The 21,295-nt window shown below is 38.1% G+C and overlaps 1 protein-coding gene across 2 annotated transcripts in view; it reads right to left on the bottom strand.

Moving 5' to 3' along the window:
* KHDRBS2 (KH RNA binding domain containing, signal transduction associated 2) overlaps positions 1-21,295 on the bottom strand; it is a 657,141-nt gene that overhangs the window by 243,775 nt on the left and 392,071 nt on the right. For both annotated transcript variants that reach the window (XM_060109735.1, XM_060109736.1), the window contains exons 5-6: positions 16,499-16,626; positions 10,923-11,121 (exon numbers count right to left, since the gene is read on the bottom strand). In XM_060109735.1, the coding sequence (XP_059965718.1) occupies positions 10,923-11,121; positions 16,499-16,626 (327 nt within the window). The remainder of the gene's footprint in view (positions 1-10,922; positions 11,122-16,498; positions 16,627-21,295) is intronic.

The following is a 21,295-nucleotide window of genomic DNA, read 5'->3' as shown; positions in this document are numbered from 1 at the left end:
CTAGATGAAACTTGGTAGTTTGGGAAGAAATTTTAGTGGAGATTTTTTTCATGGAGGAAGGGACTTTGGTAGATTTAGTTTGGAATGATATTTGCTGCCTAAGTTATATATGAAAACTATCATACAATATGGTTTCATTTAAAGGGAAATACAGTTTCCCAACTTCAATAATGAAGAGAAATTGCCTTAATTCAAATAATGAGATTATTAAAAGTTATTGCAAAGAACGTTTGTAGCTTCCCCAGTAGAAGCCTTTAGCTCATATGACAAAAAATAATCACAAAAATCTGTAACTGATGGAAAGATTTAGCAGCCACTATTTTCCACTGAATGGAGAATCCATAATGGAAGACAGCCAAAATATGGACAAGGACTTAATGCAATGTAACCATTCCTATGTGGAAAAGCCACTGATAATCAAACTACCCATGCAAATCATATTTAATTAAGTTTTCTTTGACAGAAAATTATGAGAGAGGTGTTGGCAAAACACATAAAACAATGCTTTTCAACCAGCAAAAGAAAAAAAATGAATTTTGGGATTCTTAGGTATGCTTAGGTATTTGTCACCCTATACTGGGTTTAATTTTTCAGTGGGCATATAGTAGGCAAACTCATAATCAACTCAGAAGAAACAAAATGCTCAACTCACTTTCATTATTAATCCTTAAGCCATGCTGTATATAAACCATAGATTAAAAAAAACTTAATATATACTAATAATGTAAAAAACAAGAGAATGGTAGATCTCCTTAAGGCTGAGGTGGCAGTTTTTGCTCTCTTCCCCCTTGTCTATAGCAGACACTACAAAAAGATCACAGCTGCAGAGCCTGGAGGAAACTTCAAAATACATTGTGATATAATATTTTCCATCAGCTAAAATTCACCTTAAAAAAGCTTCAGAGAGAAAACCTATGTTCATCCTTGTAAGTGTTGTGTTAAAAAAAAGACCTTAGTCATCATGGTAATTATAAGGTACAGGTTTGGATACAATCGTAAGTGTGTGGCCAATAGAAGAACCTGCATCTGTTCTAAAATGGCTTAAACATGTAAAACATGATGCTAGAAGAAGGATGGCTTAATCAAGCTTCAACTTTAGAAGAAAAATACACACAATTTTAAAAGACAGCATCTTATATTATTTGGGCACATAATTTAACATTTTAATAGTGTTTAAATACCACTAACTTTCTATGAACATTTGAACCACAGGTAGTATATGCCTATTCTATAGTTTCAAAAAGTATTTCATTAACCTTACATGTTTTGGTTATTGTAAATATTAGTTACATTTCACAAAACAAAATCCTACAATGCATTCTGGTAAATTAGTCTCTGCTAAGAGGAGAGTTGAGCATGAAACTTAAACAAGAATGTTTAATGGAATACAAATATCAATCTAGAAACTCTAATAAAAATCTCCCTTCACTGGGTGAAGGCTCTTAGCTTTTACACAGAAAACCACCACATGTGGCGCCCCTTGAAACGCATTATAGATAAGGCTCATAATCTTTCCTTCCACAAAAATGGCACAAGGATTGATTTCAATTATCATTTAATACTTATTTCCCTCTCCTGTCAAAAAAAAATGTTCCATACACATGACACTGAAAGTTGGCAGCCTGAATTCATCTATGGAACTTTTAAGGACTATTGAATTACAGTGAATTTTCTAGTTCTCTCATTGTTACTAGGAGGATGCCTCAGAGTCTGAAATATATGGTAGGATGTGCTACAGTGCCAACAGGCTTAGTAAGACCAATGGGAAGAAAAGCTTCCCAACAATTTGTCAAAATGAATTTCATAAATTAGGTTAACATGACTGATTATACATGACCAGCACCCCTCTTGTAGAACTGAGCTGACATCTCTCTTTGCTTCGTTTGCCCCCATACAAGTCTCTGTCTGGGTATGAACTGTTGGAAAAACCACGAGGTAATTTAAAAATAAATTAGACCTATGTCTTTCAAAACTAGAAACTATTTTGCGTGTCATAGGGTTTTGGTTTGTTTGTTTTCATGCTATACCAACACATAAGATGCAAGAGAGTATTTATGATGTTGTCAGTATGTTTTCATACAGTGTGACGTTCTGGTGGGCACTTCCAGAAGTTGTGTGCCTTTACTTGCACATTCAATTCTCCCACAAAACTTTTGTTAAAAGGACAGCACTTCCACAAAGGAACAGCATACTTATCAACAATACCAGCATGGTTGTAACTAAGGACAGCAGAACAGACTTGCGATACTAGAAACTAAGGTTACACAGTTCTTTCTTTAAGCAATACTCCACTGGACCCCTCCAGCCCTATATATACACTTTCCTATAAATGTTGTCATTGTTTTCCTCTATGGGATCCAGAGTTTATGGGTTTAAAGACTATATAATTTTGCATTCTATCTTTAAGAAAAAGGTTACAAAATTATTAATATGTTAAGCATGAGAGTGAATATTTATTTTGAACGAGAAAAGCAATCATGACCAATTGCAAAATTTTAAAAGCTGAAAATACTATAAATATCACAAATTCCAGAAAATAATATAGTATTTTTATTAACTGCCTGATATACCCCTAAACGACTTTTCCCTACTTTTTGAAGCACAGTTTTTTATCACCTCTCATATGACAATGATTTTATAATATTTTCTGTAGAGAACTGAAGAAATTCAGTTTTTTCCCTCTAGCATGGTTGATAGAAAAACATTGTTAACACTGATAGTTTTGAAACATTTCTTTCAGTTTCATATCTCATTGATGGTTAGTTATAGACTGTTAGAATTGTCACATTTGAGGAAGCCCCTATCAAATTTCTTTCACAGTTGAGCTAAATGACATAGAAGAGTTTTTGACAGAAGATTTCCAGCCCCAAACCATTCAGTTCCAGTTCCTACAACACTAAGCAGGCGTCCCAGCACCAGTGCCGAGGGCACAACTAAACAGCAGACTCAGATCTCCGTCCATGAATACATCGGCTAAGCCAGGAAGAGTATCCCCGGAGTTACTTCTACAACGCAATGTTAGCAGTACCTAACTCATACAAGTAAAACTAGTCGACTAAACCCAAACTTAAAGAATCTCCAACACAAACTCCACTTGACACGCTCTCACAAACATCCTTATCCACTCCAACATGACCCCACCCGTGGGAAAGTGTGACAGGTAGGCAAGTGATCGCAACTGATAGCACGGAAAACACCTTATTTTTGCAACAAAGGAACATGACTGTGTGAGCATTTCCCCGCGCCTGGAAGGTCAGTTCTTCCAGCACGGTCCTCCCTCCTGCTGTTCCCAGAGCACCCACCCCCATCTCTGCCGGATCCTGGGCTGCCTGTCCCGACTCCTCCCTCATCCACTTGACAGCAGACCTTAGTGTTTCCATCTTCAGTGTTACCTTTGCCTTGATTCTTCCAGTCGCTTTCCTGTGCTCATAGCCAAGACCACCTCTCAATAAGTTTCACCATTGTCGTTGAATCCCTAAATCCACCCTAACCAACTGAGAATTATAAAATTCTCCCAAACCTTAGTTTATCCTCTGCTTAAAAACCTACAGGTGGCCCTTTATTATACAATCAGTGGCATTATAACCTCAGACTTCGAGCTCATCTGTAACCCCTGTTATTTCCCCTGCTATTTTAAATGAACTCTCTTTCCCCCAGTTATTTTCCTGTATTCTTTGGGTTTGCTTTGAAAAGTCCCTCTTCTTGCCTTCCCCTTTATCATTCCTTTTTGCATGGAGCATCCTTCCTCTTCTCTCTACTTCTCAAAGTAATACTTATTCATCTTGGTCTGCTGTTGTTTTGCTTACCGTCTTAGAGGTTTTTCTAAATACCCATAGTCGTGAAAATAATTATCTTTGCTGGAGAAGGTATAGTCTCTATTTGACACAATATATGCTATGTTGTACCTTCATTCAGTTATTGTTTACATAGAATGTGTATATGTATGGAACTGTGCATGTGTATAACATCCTTCCAACAATATCATAGGTTTAATTTATTTGCTATTACCAAGCACATTACTTAGAACTGCAAACAAGATAAATGTAAGAAACAGTTTCTGCCTATAGGATGTCTAAATCTTGTAAGTGGGAGAAGATAAGAGTGACAATTAATTATAATAGAGTAAGATAAGAGCCCCACACAGCAATTACATATTATATGTTAATTGTTAGACTCTTTGACCCTCCCACTAGACGCCATGCTTTTGAAAGTAGAGGCAGCGTCTCTTTAATCACAGTTATTATTTATTTATTATTATTATTATTATTTTATTTTTTTGTGGTACGCGGGCCTCTCACTGTTGCGGCCTCTCCCGTTGCGGAGCACAGGCTCCGGATGTGCAGGATCAGCGGCCATGGCTCACGGGCCCAGCCGCTCCACGGCATGTGGCATCTTCCCGGACCGGGGCACGAACCCTTGTCCCTTGCATCGGCAGGCGGACTCTCAACCACTGCGCCACCAGGGAAGCCCCACAGTTTTTATTTTTCCGGCACCTAGTTTCTAGATGTATGGAGTTCTCTATAATTGTAGAAGCTCCTGTAGGGGCTGGGAGATGTCCTAAATATTGCTGAGGGGATTCAAACACTGACTGATGATCTGGATTTAAAGCATGAAGTACAAATGACCTGTATACATGTGTTTGAGTTCTTTGTGAGACAAGTACTATGTAGAATATAAAACTGGGTATGAGCCTCAGTCTACTATAACTGGTTGGTAGTGTTATCATGAGATTAGTGACGGGAACCTAGTAGCTATTCAAAAGTTAAAGTTTAGTTTACATATTATCCACTGATAGAACTTTATATTTTGTTGTGTGGGAGCTTTTTTAAAATCTATTCCCCAAATCTACTTCAGTCATGATGATGGAGCTGAAAAAAGTAAATGTACTCTTCTTAGCAGAAAGTCAGTGAAGAGAAGCTTTAAAATATTTAAAGTCTGGATTAGGACATATAACAAACTAAACTTCACATTTTTTAAAAGATTCAACTAACGCTAAAGATGGTTTTAAACCGCAGTCTCATTGACGGTGAGCTGTTTCAGGTCGGGCAAGCAGCCGCGAGAAGATCTGATCACCTGTAAACAGTCCACGTAGTCAGAGCCTCAGCAGGGAAGGAAGAAAAGTCTGAAGAGTGAACTGCCCCGTAGTGTCATTTATAATAAAGGGAATCTTGTCTAAGTAATTTTATCTGAAAGTTAAGAAGCCTTTGATATTTTCACAATCAACTCAGCATGGTGCTGTTATTTTGCTACTGAGACACTTAAACATTTGTTTTTCTTACCTCTTACAGAGGAATGAATTGTTTAAAATTAGAGCAGAGAGCAGTGGCCCTAGTGTTCATCTGGGTTTGGATGGAGACTTCAAAGACTGCTGTCAGAACTTATCAGCCACATGTCCAACTTTGTATGTACTTATTGGATTGTTTATAGAAAAAATTAAAATGTGACAGGTTTTAATAAAATAAGGCATACTTTTTTAAAAGACAGTATCTACTTTTTCCTGTTACCAACAGTATGTTATTGTAGGTATATTTAGGATTTCTGTCAAGTTCATAATATTTTTCTCCTTCTCTGGAAACTAATGCCTCTCCATATGGTCCTTGGGGCTGGGTACTCAGGAACCATGCTTATGTTGTGTGAATGTCACGCCTACACCACCCATGTCACTGGTAGCTGATGAGTCTGGACATCCCAGATCTGATTTCAAGAGACTCCTGCTCTACAGTCATAGACACCTGGCAAGCCTGAATGAACACAATTCTCCCACCTGGGGATCCAGATTAGGGTTGAGAGATGGCCAGCCAGTCAGTATCTGTAGGTGAGGAGAACTGGACTTGGATGTGTAAACTTGGCAGCACCACGTGCTGAGTCATGTTGATCAGCGAAGCCAAATATCCAGTCTGTATGTTAAAGTGGAATGAAAACATATGCAAAAAAACCAGAGAGGAAATGTGGGGAGGGATTCTAGTGCCTTGGTTTAGCTATTTCTTAAGGCCTGATGGCATTCCTATTACTGGACTTCATGATGCCTAATATAGGAAATTTTTACATGTTGAGATGTGGGGAAGTCATTCTGGCTTATACATGAGTTAACTTGAATTATATTCTAACTAGAACAGCCTATTTGTGGCCTATCAAACATACATTGTATATCTGCTTTAATTATTAAAGAAAAGTGTGCATTGACCAGAAGTAAAGAATGTCCATGTTAAAAATAAAGACTAAATGCCTCCCTTCCTGGGATGCCAGTGCTGGTCCTCCTTTGATGATAAGACTCCCTTCCCAGGTGCCAGGGCCATATTGACTTGCTGTGTACATGCTGATCTGTTTTTTTGAAACCTTGAAGGAAAGTATCCCTGACTTGTTTGATGTTCTTTGCTCTGACAATGCATAAAACTGTGCTGAAAACCCTGCTTCTCTGGAGCAGTTCCTCAGAGTAATCTGGGAAGCTGGTTTCTGCATTATAGTCCTCAATTTGGTTCAAATAAAACTCTTTTCTATTCCTGTTATAGATTGTTTATTGATTTTCATTGACAGAACCGCCCCCCAGGTTTGTTTGTTTACTTATTTATTTACTGCTAAAAGAAGATGAAATAGCTTCTCCTATTTGCAAATAATGATGCCCAATTAATTCACAAAAATTAACTAAATGTCTGTGACTTCAATGGGTCCATAGCTTATCCCAGGGAGAAATTTAAGAGTATAATGCATGATGAAATTTTGTGTAATAGTTATTTCTTATTGACTGTCTATAATGTTTGGGGTACTTATGCATGCTTATGTTTTAAGTGCTTATGGATGCTTATTTCTAACATTCACTGCAGTCTTGTGAGGCTGAAATGATTATCGCCATTATATAGAAGAGGAAATCCAAGCCACAGAGTGTTATAAATTACACAGCTAGTGACACATTTCAAACTGTGGGGTGCTGCTTTCTGTTTCGAAAATCAGGTGGTGTTCACCCAGCAACACAACAGACTTTCCTGAAGGCCAAACTTTCCACCCCCACATCTGCGTCACTCTGTACTCCTCATTTCAACAAATGGCACCTCAGTTTTACCTGGTTGTTCAGTCCAAGGTTCAGTTTAACCTTCGCTTCACAAAAACTTCACAAAATTATCTTTTAATATTTTCTTTTTTCCCACCTCCTCCATCTATCCCATCATCAAATCCTACTAGATCATTTCCACAGTTCACTCAGAATAGACCTCTTCTTACCTCTCTAAGCCTCGTTTTGTCGATGGGGATGCCACCAGTCTCCTTATTTCAATTCTTGTGCCCACCTCACCACATATTCTGTTCTCTGCAATGTATGCAGAAGAAACCTTTTAAAAAATAAACCTGCTCCTGTCACTTTCCTGCCCCAAACTCTCCAATAGCAACGTGAATTGGCCTGTCCATCCCTTGACCTCATCTGGTCCCCCTCACACACTCTCTCCAGCCTTGATGTCTTCCTTGCTGATCCCCAAACACTTCAAGCATGTTCCTCCTCAGTGCCTTTCTGCTTGCTGTTTCCTTAACCAGGGATGCCTTTGTATAGAGGCAGCCCCTTGGCTGCCTTTAGTTAGACACTTGCTGGAGCCTCTAGGTCAGAGAGACCTTCCCTAACAGCTCTTTTGATGGTGGTCCCCTCCTGCCACCTCCCTCTGGAGCCCTTATCTCTACATGATGTTACTTTATTCATTTCTTTATATATGTTTGTTCCTGTCTTCTCCCACTAAAATGTAAGCACTATGAAAGTAAATATTTGATCTGTTTTGTTCACAGCTACATCTCTAGGACCATCAGAACAATGCCTGAAATAAGATAGAGGCTCAGTGAAGTGAGTGAATGAATTAAAGGGATTGGATACTTTAAATCTAAGTTTTAAAAATCAGATTTACAGCTTTGCATTTTCTTTTACTTACTAGAAGAACCACACTCCTATTAAATTTTCCCATTCAGAATACACCCTTTTTCAGAATATACTCATACTTCCATAAACTCTTTATTCCTTTGTAGCTTACTGTTTTTTGCCTTGCAGTCCTTGATCTATTCATTACAAATTGGAATGCATGTGAAAGATTACAATATTTTTGGAGCTACATGAAAAACTACAATGTTTTTCCAATCTTGTTCTCTTTCACTGTGCCCTATAAGCCCTGTAAATTCTTTGATTAATAGCAATGTTACCAATATTTCTCTCTCTTTTAATTTTTGAAATAAAGATTTGACTGTTTAGGCTTCTGTTTGGAACACAAATACACCATAGTGGCAAAGCACATAAAGATGGTAGACTTAGTTCCTCAGAGATTAAAAAAAAAAAGAAAGAAAGAAAGAAAGAAAAACAAAAAACAATCCCACCTTCCCTGTTGTGGATTATTCATTCATTCATTTAACAAGCACTTATTTCCTACACAGTACGTCTCACGGAAGAGATGGTAGAACCAGAACCAGGGTCTGTGTTTTCAGATCTGTGGCCTTGTTCAGAGAGTAGAATATGTTTTCTGCTGCAGATGTTGCAATTTTCAGACTAAGATTTTCAATACTGATACCTGATGTTGTACAAGATATGTGAGATGAACACATTTCCCCTTTTCCCACAGAAATAGATTTTTAAACTTAATTTTTTTTTTTTATCAAACAGGAATAAACTTTTATGAAACATATACAACACCAGGGTCACAAAAGGAGAGTTAGCACTGAAATATAAACTAGAAGCGTGACACCAAACTCACATGTGGTTCAGAAATTATCAACTGGAGATTTTCCAAGGGAGGAGAAAGGATTTTTTTTTGTATGAGACTTGAAAAATGTAGATAGGAGCAAATACACAAATGCATGAAGTTAAAATAGGCCATTTCCGTGTTTTTACGACTTGTTCTATCCTGAGATTCTGTCGCTCAAGTTTTCCATATTTGATAAAAAGGCGACACGCCCTGGACACAACCGGCCTATCCTCTCGTGGACCCTAACCTTGGTCTGGGAACTTAGCGCCTCACTGCTGAGCATTTTACAGAGGCCATGCTTTTCAGATACACAGACGTGCGTACGAAGTAGACGCAAACAGCGTCAGCCTTTCAGGTTTACTGGCAGCTTTGAGGTTTCGGCGACCCGGAAGCATTTCGGCTCAGAATGTGAATTTTTCGCGACGCTAAGCACACGTGGGGGACCGCGCGGCGGACCGAGTTTTGTCGATTCCTCACTGGGCTCGGCCCTGGAGCCAACGAGCCCAGACGCGGCGAGGCCTCTCGGCCGTCCTTCGGGGGCCGCCGCGCACCGCCCACCTGGGAACCTGGGCCGCCGAGCACGGGTCGGGGAGAACTGGGGCCGGGAACCGCGGCCGCCGCCACCCAGCACGGGCCGGGAGCCGGAACCGCCCAGAACGGTCCGGGAAGGCCGGAGGGACGGCCGGTCGGCCGGCGTCCGCGGGGGCGCGCTGGGCCAGGGTGGAGGCCCCAGCTACCTGAGGATGTTGTGCCGCCTCCATGCTCCGGTTCTGGTTGCTCGAGCGCACCACCGCCACCCGCAGCGGCGACGACGGTCCGCGACTCCCGCTGCCGGTCTCCCACCCAGCCGCTCCGCTTCCGCGCGAGCAAGATTAAACTTAATATTTTTTCTTCACTCTTACAGATATTAGTCAGTGTTTCATATTTAATCAGTAGCATTCCTAAAAACTAACATGCTTTAAGCATTGTGTTCTTAGTGACACCTATCAACCATTTTCACTTTGTTTTAAGATTACATTTTGCTTGGTTATTAACCAGTCCATAAAACATTTATATGTTTTGAATGCACAGAATGTGACAGTAACTGTCCTTGAAGAGTTTATATTAGTAATCATTCACAGAGGACATTTGAGAGGACAGCATGTCTGTGGATGGTTGAATGAAACAAACACCTAGATTAGGGGACGGTCACCCTGGAGAGGTTAAAGGCAAAATGAATCTGTTTCATAGGACTATGATCTGGCTTGCATCAATTCAACTGAACATTTAGAGTGGACTTAGTATGGTTATACAAGTGAATAGAAAACTGCCCCTTTTTTACAATTTTCACAATCTAGTAGGAGAAATGGATACAGGGACTAGAATATATGACCAGTGGAAAGCTAACGACCTGGATGAAAGAGGTCAAAGGGAGTATAATGTGATACAGAGGACTGGAAAGGGACGAGGTGCTTAGAGACACTGCACTTCTGTTCATTCTATATTTTTTGAGTTCTGAATTCTTACCTGCCAATTCCATATCTTTTATATAGTGAAAGAGTAGGATATTTAAATGAAAAACCAACCACATGGTCTTAAATTATTAACAAAGTTTATAATATAATCACATTATATTTGTCAAATACTTCTGAGTTATGTTAATCTTTATCAAGTCCCAGGATAATCTTCTAAATACATGACTATTCACATTATGTTCATAATTATTTCCATTTTGAATTGATTGAGTCTTCTAAAGATAAGAAAACCTCAGGATAGTTTGTTTCTTAAAATCTAAGCTATTAAACTGATACTAACAACAATGATGGCACCTGTACAATGAAAGCTTTTCTCAAAATGCCCTTATTTAGGGCTTCCCTGGTGGCGCAGTGGTTGAGAGTCCGCCTGCCGATTCAGGGGACACGGATTCGTGCCCTGGTCTGGGAAGATCCCACATGCTGTGGAGCTGCTGGGCCCGTGAGCCATGGCCGCTGAGCCTGCGTATCCGGAGCCTGTGCTCCGCAACGGGAGAGGCCACAACAGTGAGAGGCCCACGTACAGAAAAAAAAATAAATAAAATGCCCTCATTTAAATGCACTGCTAAGTTCTGTTGCAAATGACATTTGTTTTCTGCAACAAACATTATTTGCTATATTCGTGATATATGAATGTCTTTGAAGTTTAGCTTATTCCCCAACAAACTTAACTCCTCCTAATAACTGATTTCTCAAGAGTACTTACATACTCTTCATACCCCTCGTGGGCTGGAGGAGGGGGTGCCCTGTATCCTGGCACAGTGGGTGATGCCCGTGCTCGCGGGGTAGGGACGCCTCTTGCTACAGGGGGCACTGGAAGAGCACCACGGGTCACAGTGGTCCCTCGAGGGGTGAGAACGCCTCGTCCAGGTGGTGGGGGAGGAGGAATGGCACCCCCACGGCCCCTAGGAGAAACAGGTCACATACAGATGAGAAACAAGTAATGAGAACAGGTGAAGCTCTCATCTTACAGCCCCAATACAATGGGAAGAAAACCACATTTATTTCTGCATGTCTGAGTGTTGTGAGTGTGTGTGTTTAATGGAGATTCTTTAGGATATAAAGCATTTTGACCTCCACAGAATAAGTTTTGTAAATATTGGTTATGACTTAATTATCAAAAAAAGTAAAATAATTTGATATTTTCTTTTATAACACTAAAAATTCAAAGCAAAGCAAACAAAAATCAACCCACTCTGATTTTTATTCCAAATTTACCAAAAAAGTCTTAAATGAGAGCAGTGTCTAGTACATGACTCACTGTACCATCCATAGCTACTAAATGTCAATATCTCCTCCATGCTGGAGGTTATTGACAGTGATGGGCAATTTTGTCACTTACAAAAAAAAATGTCTGCACTTCGATAAAATGTGGAACTCTAACCATCATGATATCTTTCTGTTTATTATAGTAGCTTAAGTTTGAGGTCATTGTCACTGATTTATCACTATGCGTGTAACCCCCTGAACTGGTACAGTCCCTGATATAATTTATTTCCTATGCTAACTATGGTGCTAGTGAAATACATGAGGGCTCTGCAAAAAAAAAAATAACACACTGAGTACTTGGTACTGCAGTGCTTGACACAAAAGTAACTTGTACTAAAAGTGTAAGATCAAATGGTTGCAGTAAACTCTTATGGTATTCTGAGGCCTTTGGAAAGGTTGAGTGTTTGTCTAAAGTTTTGGGGCAAAAGCATGATTATTTCACTTTTTATTATGTCTGAAAGTTTGGCCTCTAGAAAGCACTGCTTTCAGCAAGAACTCTAAAGATTTGGGGGAAATAATGATCATGGGATATGAACCATCACACTGTTTGGCTGCACCCACAGATGGGGTTGTAAGTTATGCTTTCTGCTATGAGGAGCAGTCAGCTGGCTCTTGCAGAAAATGAGCTTGACAAGTGAACAATAAGAATGCTGGTAAAGCTTTTAAAAGTTTTAAACAGATTATAGAGCTGATTAATAGAGAAATTATTAGAGAACTTACTGTGAGTCTAATGTACAGAGAATGCTCTCCTGCACTGGGAGACCCTAGAAGGCCCAGTGCCCACTTCAAGCACAATATAACTGAGACCACAATATTCTACATTAGCATGATACTATAAAAGCTGATCTATAAGATGGTTATAAAGGGTAATTTTACCTTCACTGGACCTCCAAGCACCTTATATACAGGGTGTGCATACATCCAGGTTTGCCCAGAATAGTTCAGAATTACAACTGTTGTCCTATTTTAGCATTTTAATACTTTCAACAGTGTCCCTGTGTGGGTGGTAAATTATATGTCACCTTACTTTAAACTATATTCACAAGTTATATCTATACCACTGAATAATCACAGGTGTTATAACTCCCAGAGCCTAAGGTAGATTATTTTTCTAATGGGTAAAATAAGATTTCTGAATCTGTAGCAATTCTTCCTGCTTTAAAATTATATGATGCTCAAATCAAATCTAATTTCTCATTCCATTCCTTCATCAACTGTCTCCCAGACAGAGCCCTGGAAAATCTGTCTCTTGAATCTGACTCATTACCTCCTACACATTACATCCCTTCCCTGGAATATTAACCCTATATCTCTCTTCAACTCAAGTCCTCAATTCAACTCAAGATTCACATCACCTATTTAGAACGTAGTGTCCCTGGCTGAATCCATACTACAATGTTCTTTCCTTTATTTTTCTGACTTCTTGAAAGTTTTCTATCCTTAATTCTTCACCTCCTGCTCATTCCTGACTCAAATGCAATCTAGTTATTGCTTTCTCCTCTTTATTGAAAATACTCTTGACTGGTATCATGAGAAGCCTACTGGTTTCTAAATCCACTGGAAATCAGTCCCCATTCTACTGTAACTGTTATATTTATCACTATGGGTTATTATCTGGAAAATGCCTTCTTCGAACTTTTATGACTCTGCTTTTCTCCATATTTCTTCCTCCTTCCTTTATATTCTTCAGGCTCATTCACTTACATGTACTCCTGGGCCCACCTTGGAATGTGGCTATCCCCATTTTCTTCCCCTCACCCTCCTTCTGTGCCTCACGGTACACCCCTGCAGTCTCTAACTCTGATGGCTGTTATCTCTTTCCTTCCTACCACACACCATACCCTGGATCATGTCTCCTTAACTGGTCTGCATGTTAGAGTCACCTAAAGACCTTTGAAAACCTCCAGACTCCAGACCATACCCCAGGCCGATTAAGTCACATTCTCTAGCAGCAGCGAGGTTTCAGTGATTCCAATGTGCAGACCAGTTTGGGAACCACTGCCTTACATGTGTCATCTAACTTAAAAATCTTGACAACCTTGTCATGTAGCCATTTCTAAGCTATTTTAAAGGTTGAGAACCAAGTCATGGAAAGTACAAGTCCCCTTCCCAAGGTCACACTGGCAATCCATAGACTTAGAATTAATTATATTCTTCATTAAATTTGGTCCTTCACCTAATTTTAGTGGATGATGTCGTTAATCTCTAACCAGGGCAGACATCAGAGAGTTATACTGTCTAGGACCACTCTCTTGTCTCCAACATCTAAATGGGCACTAATTTATATAAATTCTAATCTCTAATCTAGTCCTTTATCTCTCTAACACTCCAAGTAGTATTCATTTCTGTGTTGGATAATTAACTTGTATTCTCCCTGGCTTCCTTGCCACACACCTCTCTGTCTGTCTTTCTCGCTTTGCTCTAATTCTTCTTTATCACTCACAGTGGTGACTGAGTAGTCTTTCTTGGAAACAAATATGATTAGTCTCCTCTTTAACAAGCTCCATTAGATTCTATCTATGTATTATTTCTCATTGTAGTAAACAAAACCTTCAAAATCTGCCTCAAATGTTTTATTTTCCACTGTTCACTCTCATTCAACATGTAGCAGTGATGTGTGTGAAGATCTTAATTCTTCAATTACATAATATAAATTATTATAATATATAGATGTAATGCTTTGTTTTCTGGTATGCATTATTATTGGAAGATTAGATAGTTTTCATAGGTATGCTTGTTGAAACATAAATTCCTTTAATTAAAGAAATTTTCAACAAATTAAAGTTTTAAAAATATACCAGGTACCATTCTTTTTGAATTTAAGTGTAACTGAATAACTTTAAAAAGTCACAATTTCATAAATATGTACAAATCAGCATCCATTAACCCATGTGTTCAAGAACTTCTTTTTTGTGAAGCTATTTTCTTATTCTTATTTAATTGCAGATATATTTCATCATGTGGTTTGAAACAGAAAACAACAGAGTTCTGCTACATTTACTTTTATTAATGTTAATACATTAATTACATCAAGATAGCATTGAAAGTGAGGTTTAATTTTCAATATTAATTTTCTTTTTTTAACATATGCAATATCAGATTGTATGATACATGGAATGTTAAAAAGCAAAAGCTTTCAATCAAATTTTTCTTCTAAGATATTTAAAAATCTAGATCATAATGCACTCTCCATTATTAAATAATTAAAGAGATTAATATTTTACATTAAAACATCACTGAAATTGAAATCTTATATGGTCCACTCAAATATGACAAATGTATTATTACCTTAAGGAGCACCAATAACAAAACAAAAAGTCTTTTAATATGATGATTTTGTAATCTCAAAAGCAGGTTAATGCATTATTTTTTTAAATGGCCCCTATTCCAAGGAGTATAGAATAGAAAAAAACGTGTTGCCTCTATAGTCGTTCAATACATACTTAGATTACACCATATAAAATTGCCAAAATTATCATTTTTTGAACTACAAAAGTGACAATTTCATTATTAAAACCCTATGATTTAATCAATTTAAGATTGCCTGCAATGTCATTTCACAACCCATCATGATGAAGTTAATATAAAGTCTTTGTAAAAGGCTGATTCCATTAAAAAAAAGTCCATAAAAAATGTTATGTCACATTAATTTTAGCAATAAAATAATGTTCCTAGGTAGTATTAGAAAGCTCATATAAAAAATATTTAAAGAAAAAAATGTGAAAATAATCACTGAAACATTTTCAGAAGTTTTTCCTTTAATCAAAGTAATTTCTATAATTGCCACATTTTACCTTTAGTCAATTATTTCCTTGATATTTTTTTTGGAAGTTGATCATTCTTAACTTCTTTTCTGATAGTGTAAAATTTTTTGAGGTGTCTGTGACTTAAATGTTAAAAACAGTGGTGTTTTGAAAGGTGGTGAAAATATTTGGGGAGTAATTTTAAAAGTAAGTTGAATCAGCAAAGTATCTTAGAATCTCTTAAGATGGTTTCTATGCAATATATGAAATAGTACTCTAAATCTAAGCCGTTTAGAGATTTGAAGGTCAACTCTAACAGGATAAAGAGAATGACAGAATTACACAGTCTGTGTGTGAAGGCTATGAGTATTTTTCACTTTACCTCTTTGCAAAACAATGCTTTCTGTTGAAAGCTTGGCAAATGTAGAATCCTACAGAACAAATTCTGTTGCAGAAAAATTCTAATTTCTTTGCAAAGTGAACAACATCAAATAAAATCTTCTCTGATGACATTGCAGAGTCAAATATAACTAAGCTTTAAATATTCTTACCATCAGCCATATAAGAAATGTGCTTCTGGCTTTCTGGACTGGTGATGTATATATATATATATATATATATATATATATATATATAAAATGTGTGTGTGTGTATATATATAATACACACACATATAATATATATATATATATAATGTACTTATCTATCTAAATATTTATATATCTACCTACCTACCTATATCTATCATTATCCTCATCTATCTGTCTACCTACCTGGCAAGACTGTATCAATTCATGGGCCATTTAAGGCATAGATAATATTTGTAATTTTCTCTTCATTCAAGGTCATCCTGGTTCAAAGATGCATATGATTGAATCATCTGTGTGCCCTAATCCTGAGGACAAAACCAAAAAGTAGAAACTCTTAGGTTTGCTCCTCTTATTTTCTTAGGAAGTTGTTAAGAGCTCAAACTCTGAATTCTAGAGTCAGACTGCCTGTGTGTCCTCAGGCGTATTGCTTACATCTTTATCAGTTGCTCACCTATAAATAATGCTTAACCCTACTATGGAGCATTTGATGAGTTAGTAATTTATATAAAGCTCTTACGAGCTATATAAGCATCTGTTGTTATTGCTTTTGTGGTGGTGGTGGTTATTGTTGCTGATATTGTCGTTGTTTATTCCTAGCTGTGATCATGACACAGAACAGGTCAACAAAGTATTGCCATCCTTATTGGCTGTTAATTTATTTAAAGTAAGAACAAATGTACCTTGAAGGAGTTGTGGGAGCTATTCTGATCCCTCTGCCTCTAATACCTCTGCCACGACCAGAGTCCTCTGAGCCATTTAAGTAAGATAATTCACGTAGTTGTTCCTGACGAATTTCATCATTGTAGTCCTAGAAGAAAAAACATGACCTGATGAGCTAAAATGGAGCATGGAGTTCTTAGAACTGAACAAACACAGTAAGAAAGGAAATTTTTCACTTATTTTCTGGTATACAAAAATCTAAAATGAGATAAAAGTAAATATAACTTAAGTTCCTAGTTTTATACAGAGAAACTGAAGTTGCTTCTTTTACCAAGGAAGTACTCAGCAGGAAATCAGATGAGAATCGCTGGGATATCACTTTATATGTTAGCTAGAAAAGGAAAGATAACAATATAAAACAAGATCTTGGAAGGTACCAAGGTCATGGTTGCTAATAAGAGGATTACTGAAAAACAACTTTAGTGGTATAAGTATGTGTAGATTGTTAATGACTGCATAATACTCAAATAGTCCCTGATGCATAAACTGAAAAGGGGCAGTCCCAAGGACCAAAGTAGATACTGTGTTAAAATAATTAAAAAGTGAAAACAAATATCAGTTTCAGACAACTGGGAAGCTATGCAATCCAACTAAAAACCTTGAGGGGCAATGTTTAAAAATAAATAATTTTCTATGTGTTCTAGCACTGGGCTGATGGAGAATGACAGCCATAGTAGAAGGCACACTTCACAGTAACAGCCAGAGATTTGGTCAAAGTCAAAGGGGCGATCTCTATCCTTCATCAGTGGAAATGTATCCGTCATTTAAATAGGACCAAAGAGTGGATCTGAGTCACTGAAGATGAATGCTGTCTTCAAAAAACAAGTGTCAGTCTTACCTGTTTCTCCTTTTACTAATACACGTGAATGCACACACACACACCCTGGTAGAACGGTACAAAACTGAGTAATTGATAATTTTGCCTAATGGGCAATCCAAGTAAATTCTTTTTCAGTAAAGATGTGTTTATGTGAAAGCCATGAACTCTCTAGGAGTTGAGACGAGAAATATTTGTGGAAATATCTGGGTTAACATAAATGATGTCTGAGGTCTAGTAGTGGACACTTGAGCCAGGTTAGCTCTGCACTTGTGAGTTATAGTAACAGCACATGGAAACCGTGCACTCACCTGCACAGCCCGGTCTAGAAGATGGAGGGGATGCATTAAGCCTACAAGCATTTCTAAAGCACAGCTTTACCTCATGGTCCAAAAACTGCCTTGTTCACAAGCAAAAGTACTAGTCACTCCAAGGCACTTACTTTTTTATTTTTAACATGTTGCTTTCACATTTATCCTGTTCAGCACCTGATTATAGTGGTAATGGGCTCAAGACAGTTGATTGACAGAAGAGCTATATAAAAAATTATAGTTTTTAACAATTACTCAATTTATACCTCTTAATTTTCACATTTAAGCAACAACCAAACTGAAGAATAAGCATGTCTACTATTTTATTAGGTACAGGGAATGTGATTAATTGCTACTTCTGACTGAACTGAGAAGCCACCATGAAAATGAAAAATTAATTCCGTAATTTTCCCATGTAATATTCCTAATTTGAAAGCAGATCGTTGCAGCTTCTTATCTAAGAAAAATCCATGGACTCCCAAAGGTCTTTATGAATTATAAAAAGAGAGAGATTCTCATTTTTGGCAACATTGAGGGTTGAGACAAAAATTAACAAATAGATAAATTCACACATGCAAAATTTACTTTAGAAAATATCTTTATGCCAGAAAATATATTATTGTGGATATTAACATGAACATTTGGCATTACAGGTTAAGTTAGTTCTTACTGTAAGCAAAACACTACTGTTAGTATATAATCAAGTTTCTTATGAGTTCAGCTAGATATACTCTGTTTTAAAAACTGGCTCTTCTTCCAGGGTTGTAGTGGTGAAGTGAATGCAGAACTCTACATACAGGTATAACTGACTTAGAATATGAGTTGCTCTGTTCTGAAATCATATTGCTTCCAAGGCCATGGTACACAAGAGCAACTCCCAGTCAATGACCAAATGTGGTTGAAATGCTAAAATAGGCCCATTCTTGGGAGTCACAGTTCTCCTCTGCCTGTGTCTCAAGGATTCCTAGACAGCTGGGATGAATTTCCCTTTAATACAATTGCTTCTGTGCTGTCTATGACCTCTTTCCTTTGGGTCAGATATTCTAGTGTGAGGGCTCTCTAGTCTTCCTTGGCTCCCTCCTTATTTTACTTATTTATTTAGTTTTTTTGTCACAAGATCATTTTTCCTAATGAACTCCTTACATGTTTAATCTCAACTAATCCTGATTCTGGGAGGACCCAAACTACCACACAGAATGTTGACAAAATCAAGTTCCTAAAATTACAAGCTGAGAGCTTTTGTAAATCCATTGATGTTAATGCTGGTGGAACCTATTCTGTTCAACATACCTTATACTCTGATTAATTGGAGTATTTGCCATTCTCTTACGTTAAAATGGTTACATACAGATTAAACATGGAACTGATTACTGACTAGCAAAAAGGGTAGTAATCAATGTTTATTTTAAGAAAGTAAATTTTTTGTCATCCAATTTTCTAAATCACTTCACTTCATAAAAATGTATGAAAGAGTCAGAAATAAAGTGAACAAACACAAGGCATGTTTTGGGCTTTGGCTGACATAGATGAATTGTAGAAAGAGGGAGAAGGCTGGTTGGTGTGTGCATGTGTGTGGTGAAGTGAGAGAGAGAAAGAGAGGTTGAGCAACCACAAGCTGTTCAAGAGTGCCTTAGTGCAAGTTATACTGTATGACTTGGGAAGGTAGGAATAAAATAAGTTTTCTTTTTTGTTTTTTTTTTTTTTGTTTGTTTGTTTTTTTGCCGTACACAGGCCTCTCAGTGTTGCGGCCTCTCCCATTGCGGAGCACAGGCTCCGGATGCGCAGGCTCAGCGGCCATGGCTCACGGGCCCAGCCGCTCCACAGCATGTGGGATCTTCCTGGACCGGGGCATGAACCCGTGTCCCCTGCATCGGCAGGTGGATTCTCAACCACTGCACCACCAGGGAAGCCCTAAAATAAGTTTTAAATGCAGAAATGGCTAGAAGTATAATGACACCACTAACCAAAGAAAGAAAGGAATGAAAAAAGTTTAGATAGAGAATTTATATTTTGTCTTGATAATCTTAAGCTTAAAATGCCAAGGAGACATTAAAGTTTACCTTAGAAATTCAGATCTGGGTCAGGGGGGTAAATCTGAATGTCATTTGCACACACTTGTGATAAATGAAACATGGAGATTGCCTAAGAGAATAGCAAAATAATGTAGTGACAAACATTTTCTAATCATACCTCATACTTTTAATACAAATTTATATCACTGAAGAAAATCAGTTGACTTATTACAATATTATGATCATTAAATGGCCAGGTCTTTAATAAACTCAAGTTTTTCTAATTAGACAACTAAAATATATATACCACTGTATTTATAGTAATGAAGCATCTAGCTGTCTCAAATAAATACAAAAGAATTTCAAATGCCCAAATGTAGAGATACTGAAACTCTAAGTATTTTCTAGACTGAATATATCCTGTGTGTTATTTTTATGATATAAATATAATTTTCTAACCCCCAAATCTTTAATTGTATATTATATGCTTATATCCAGCTTTTCATTAAGCACATATCTAACTTTGAATTAATCTTTCATCACTAGGACATGAGTCCAGATGAAACTAGATCATCCTGTTGAACATTTAATTGTGGTGTATATTGCTGATGCTTCAGTTATATAAAATCTTAAAAATACTCATAAACAAAATATTCCAAGATTGCCTTGTAAATGTGATCTTATTAGAAATCTACTACAGCCTGAGTTGGAGACTAGATGGTGGAGTAGAATGACTTGAGCTCACCTCCTCTCAAGAAAACACCAACAACACAACTAAATGCTGAACAACCATCAACAAAGAAGACTGGAATCTACCAAAAAAAGATATTCTACATCCAAAAACAAAGAAGAAGCCACAATGAGATGGTAGGAGGGCCACGTGTGCGATATAATCAAATCCAATATTCACTGGGTGGGTGACCCACAAACTGAAAAATAATTATATCACGGAGGTTCTCCCACAGTAGTGAACATTCTGAGTCCCACATCAGGCTCCCCAGCCTGGGGGTCTGGCATTGGGAGGAGGAGCTCCCAGAGCATTTGGCTTTGAAGGCCAGCAGGGCTTGATCTCAGGAGCTCCACTGGACTTGTGGAAACAGGGACTCCACTCTTGGAGGGCCCACACAAGTTTTCGTGCACACTACCCAGGGAAGAAGCAGTGAATTCATAGGAACCTGGGCTAGACCTACCTGTTGGTCTTGAAGGGTCTCCTGGGGAGGTGGGGGGGCAGGTGTGGCTCACTGTATGAACAAGGACACTAGTGGCAGAGATGCCAGGGAGTACTAATTGGCATGAGCCCTTCTGGAGGCTGCCATTTTGATGCCAAGACCTGGAATCACCCAACAAACTGTAGGCTCCAGTCCTGGGATGCCTCAGGCCAAATAACCAAGAGGGCAGAAACACAGCCCCACCCATCATCAGACAGGCTTGTGAAAGTCTTACTGATCTCACAGCTTCCTGTAAACACACCACTTGACACAGCCCTGCCCACCAGAGGGACAAGACCCAACTCCACTCACCAATGGGCAGGCACAAGTGAGTGGAGGAAGGAAGGAAGCCTGCACAAGTGTCTAGACCAGCCTCACCCACCAGGAGCAGATAGCAGAAGCAAGAGAA

This window comes from Mesoplodon densirostris, chromosome 10 (assembly GCF_025265405.1).
Source record: "Mesoplodon densirostris isolate mMesDen1 chromosome 10, mMesDen1 primary haplotype, whole genome shotgun sequence".
Taxonomy (NCBI): domain Eukaryota; kingdom Metazoa; phylum Chordata; class Mammalia; order Artiodactyla; family Ziphiidae; genus Mesoplodon; species Mesoplodon densirostris.
Note: the sequence above shows the minus strand (reverse complement) of the source record. Positions and strands in the feature narration are given on the sequence as shown.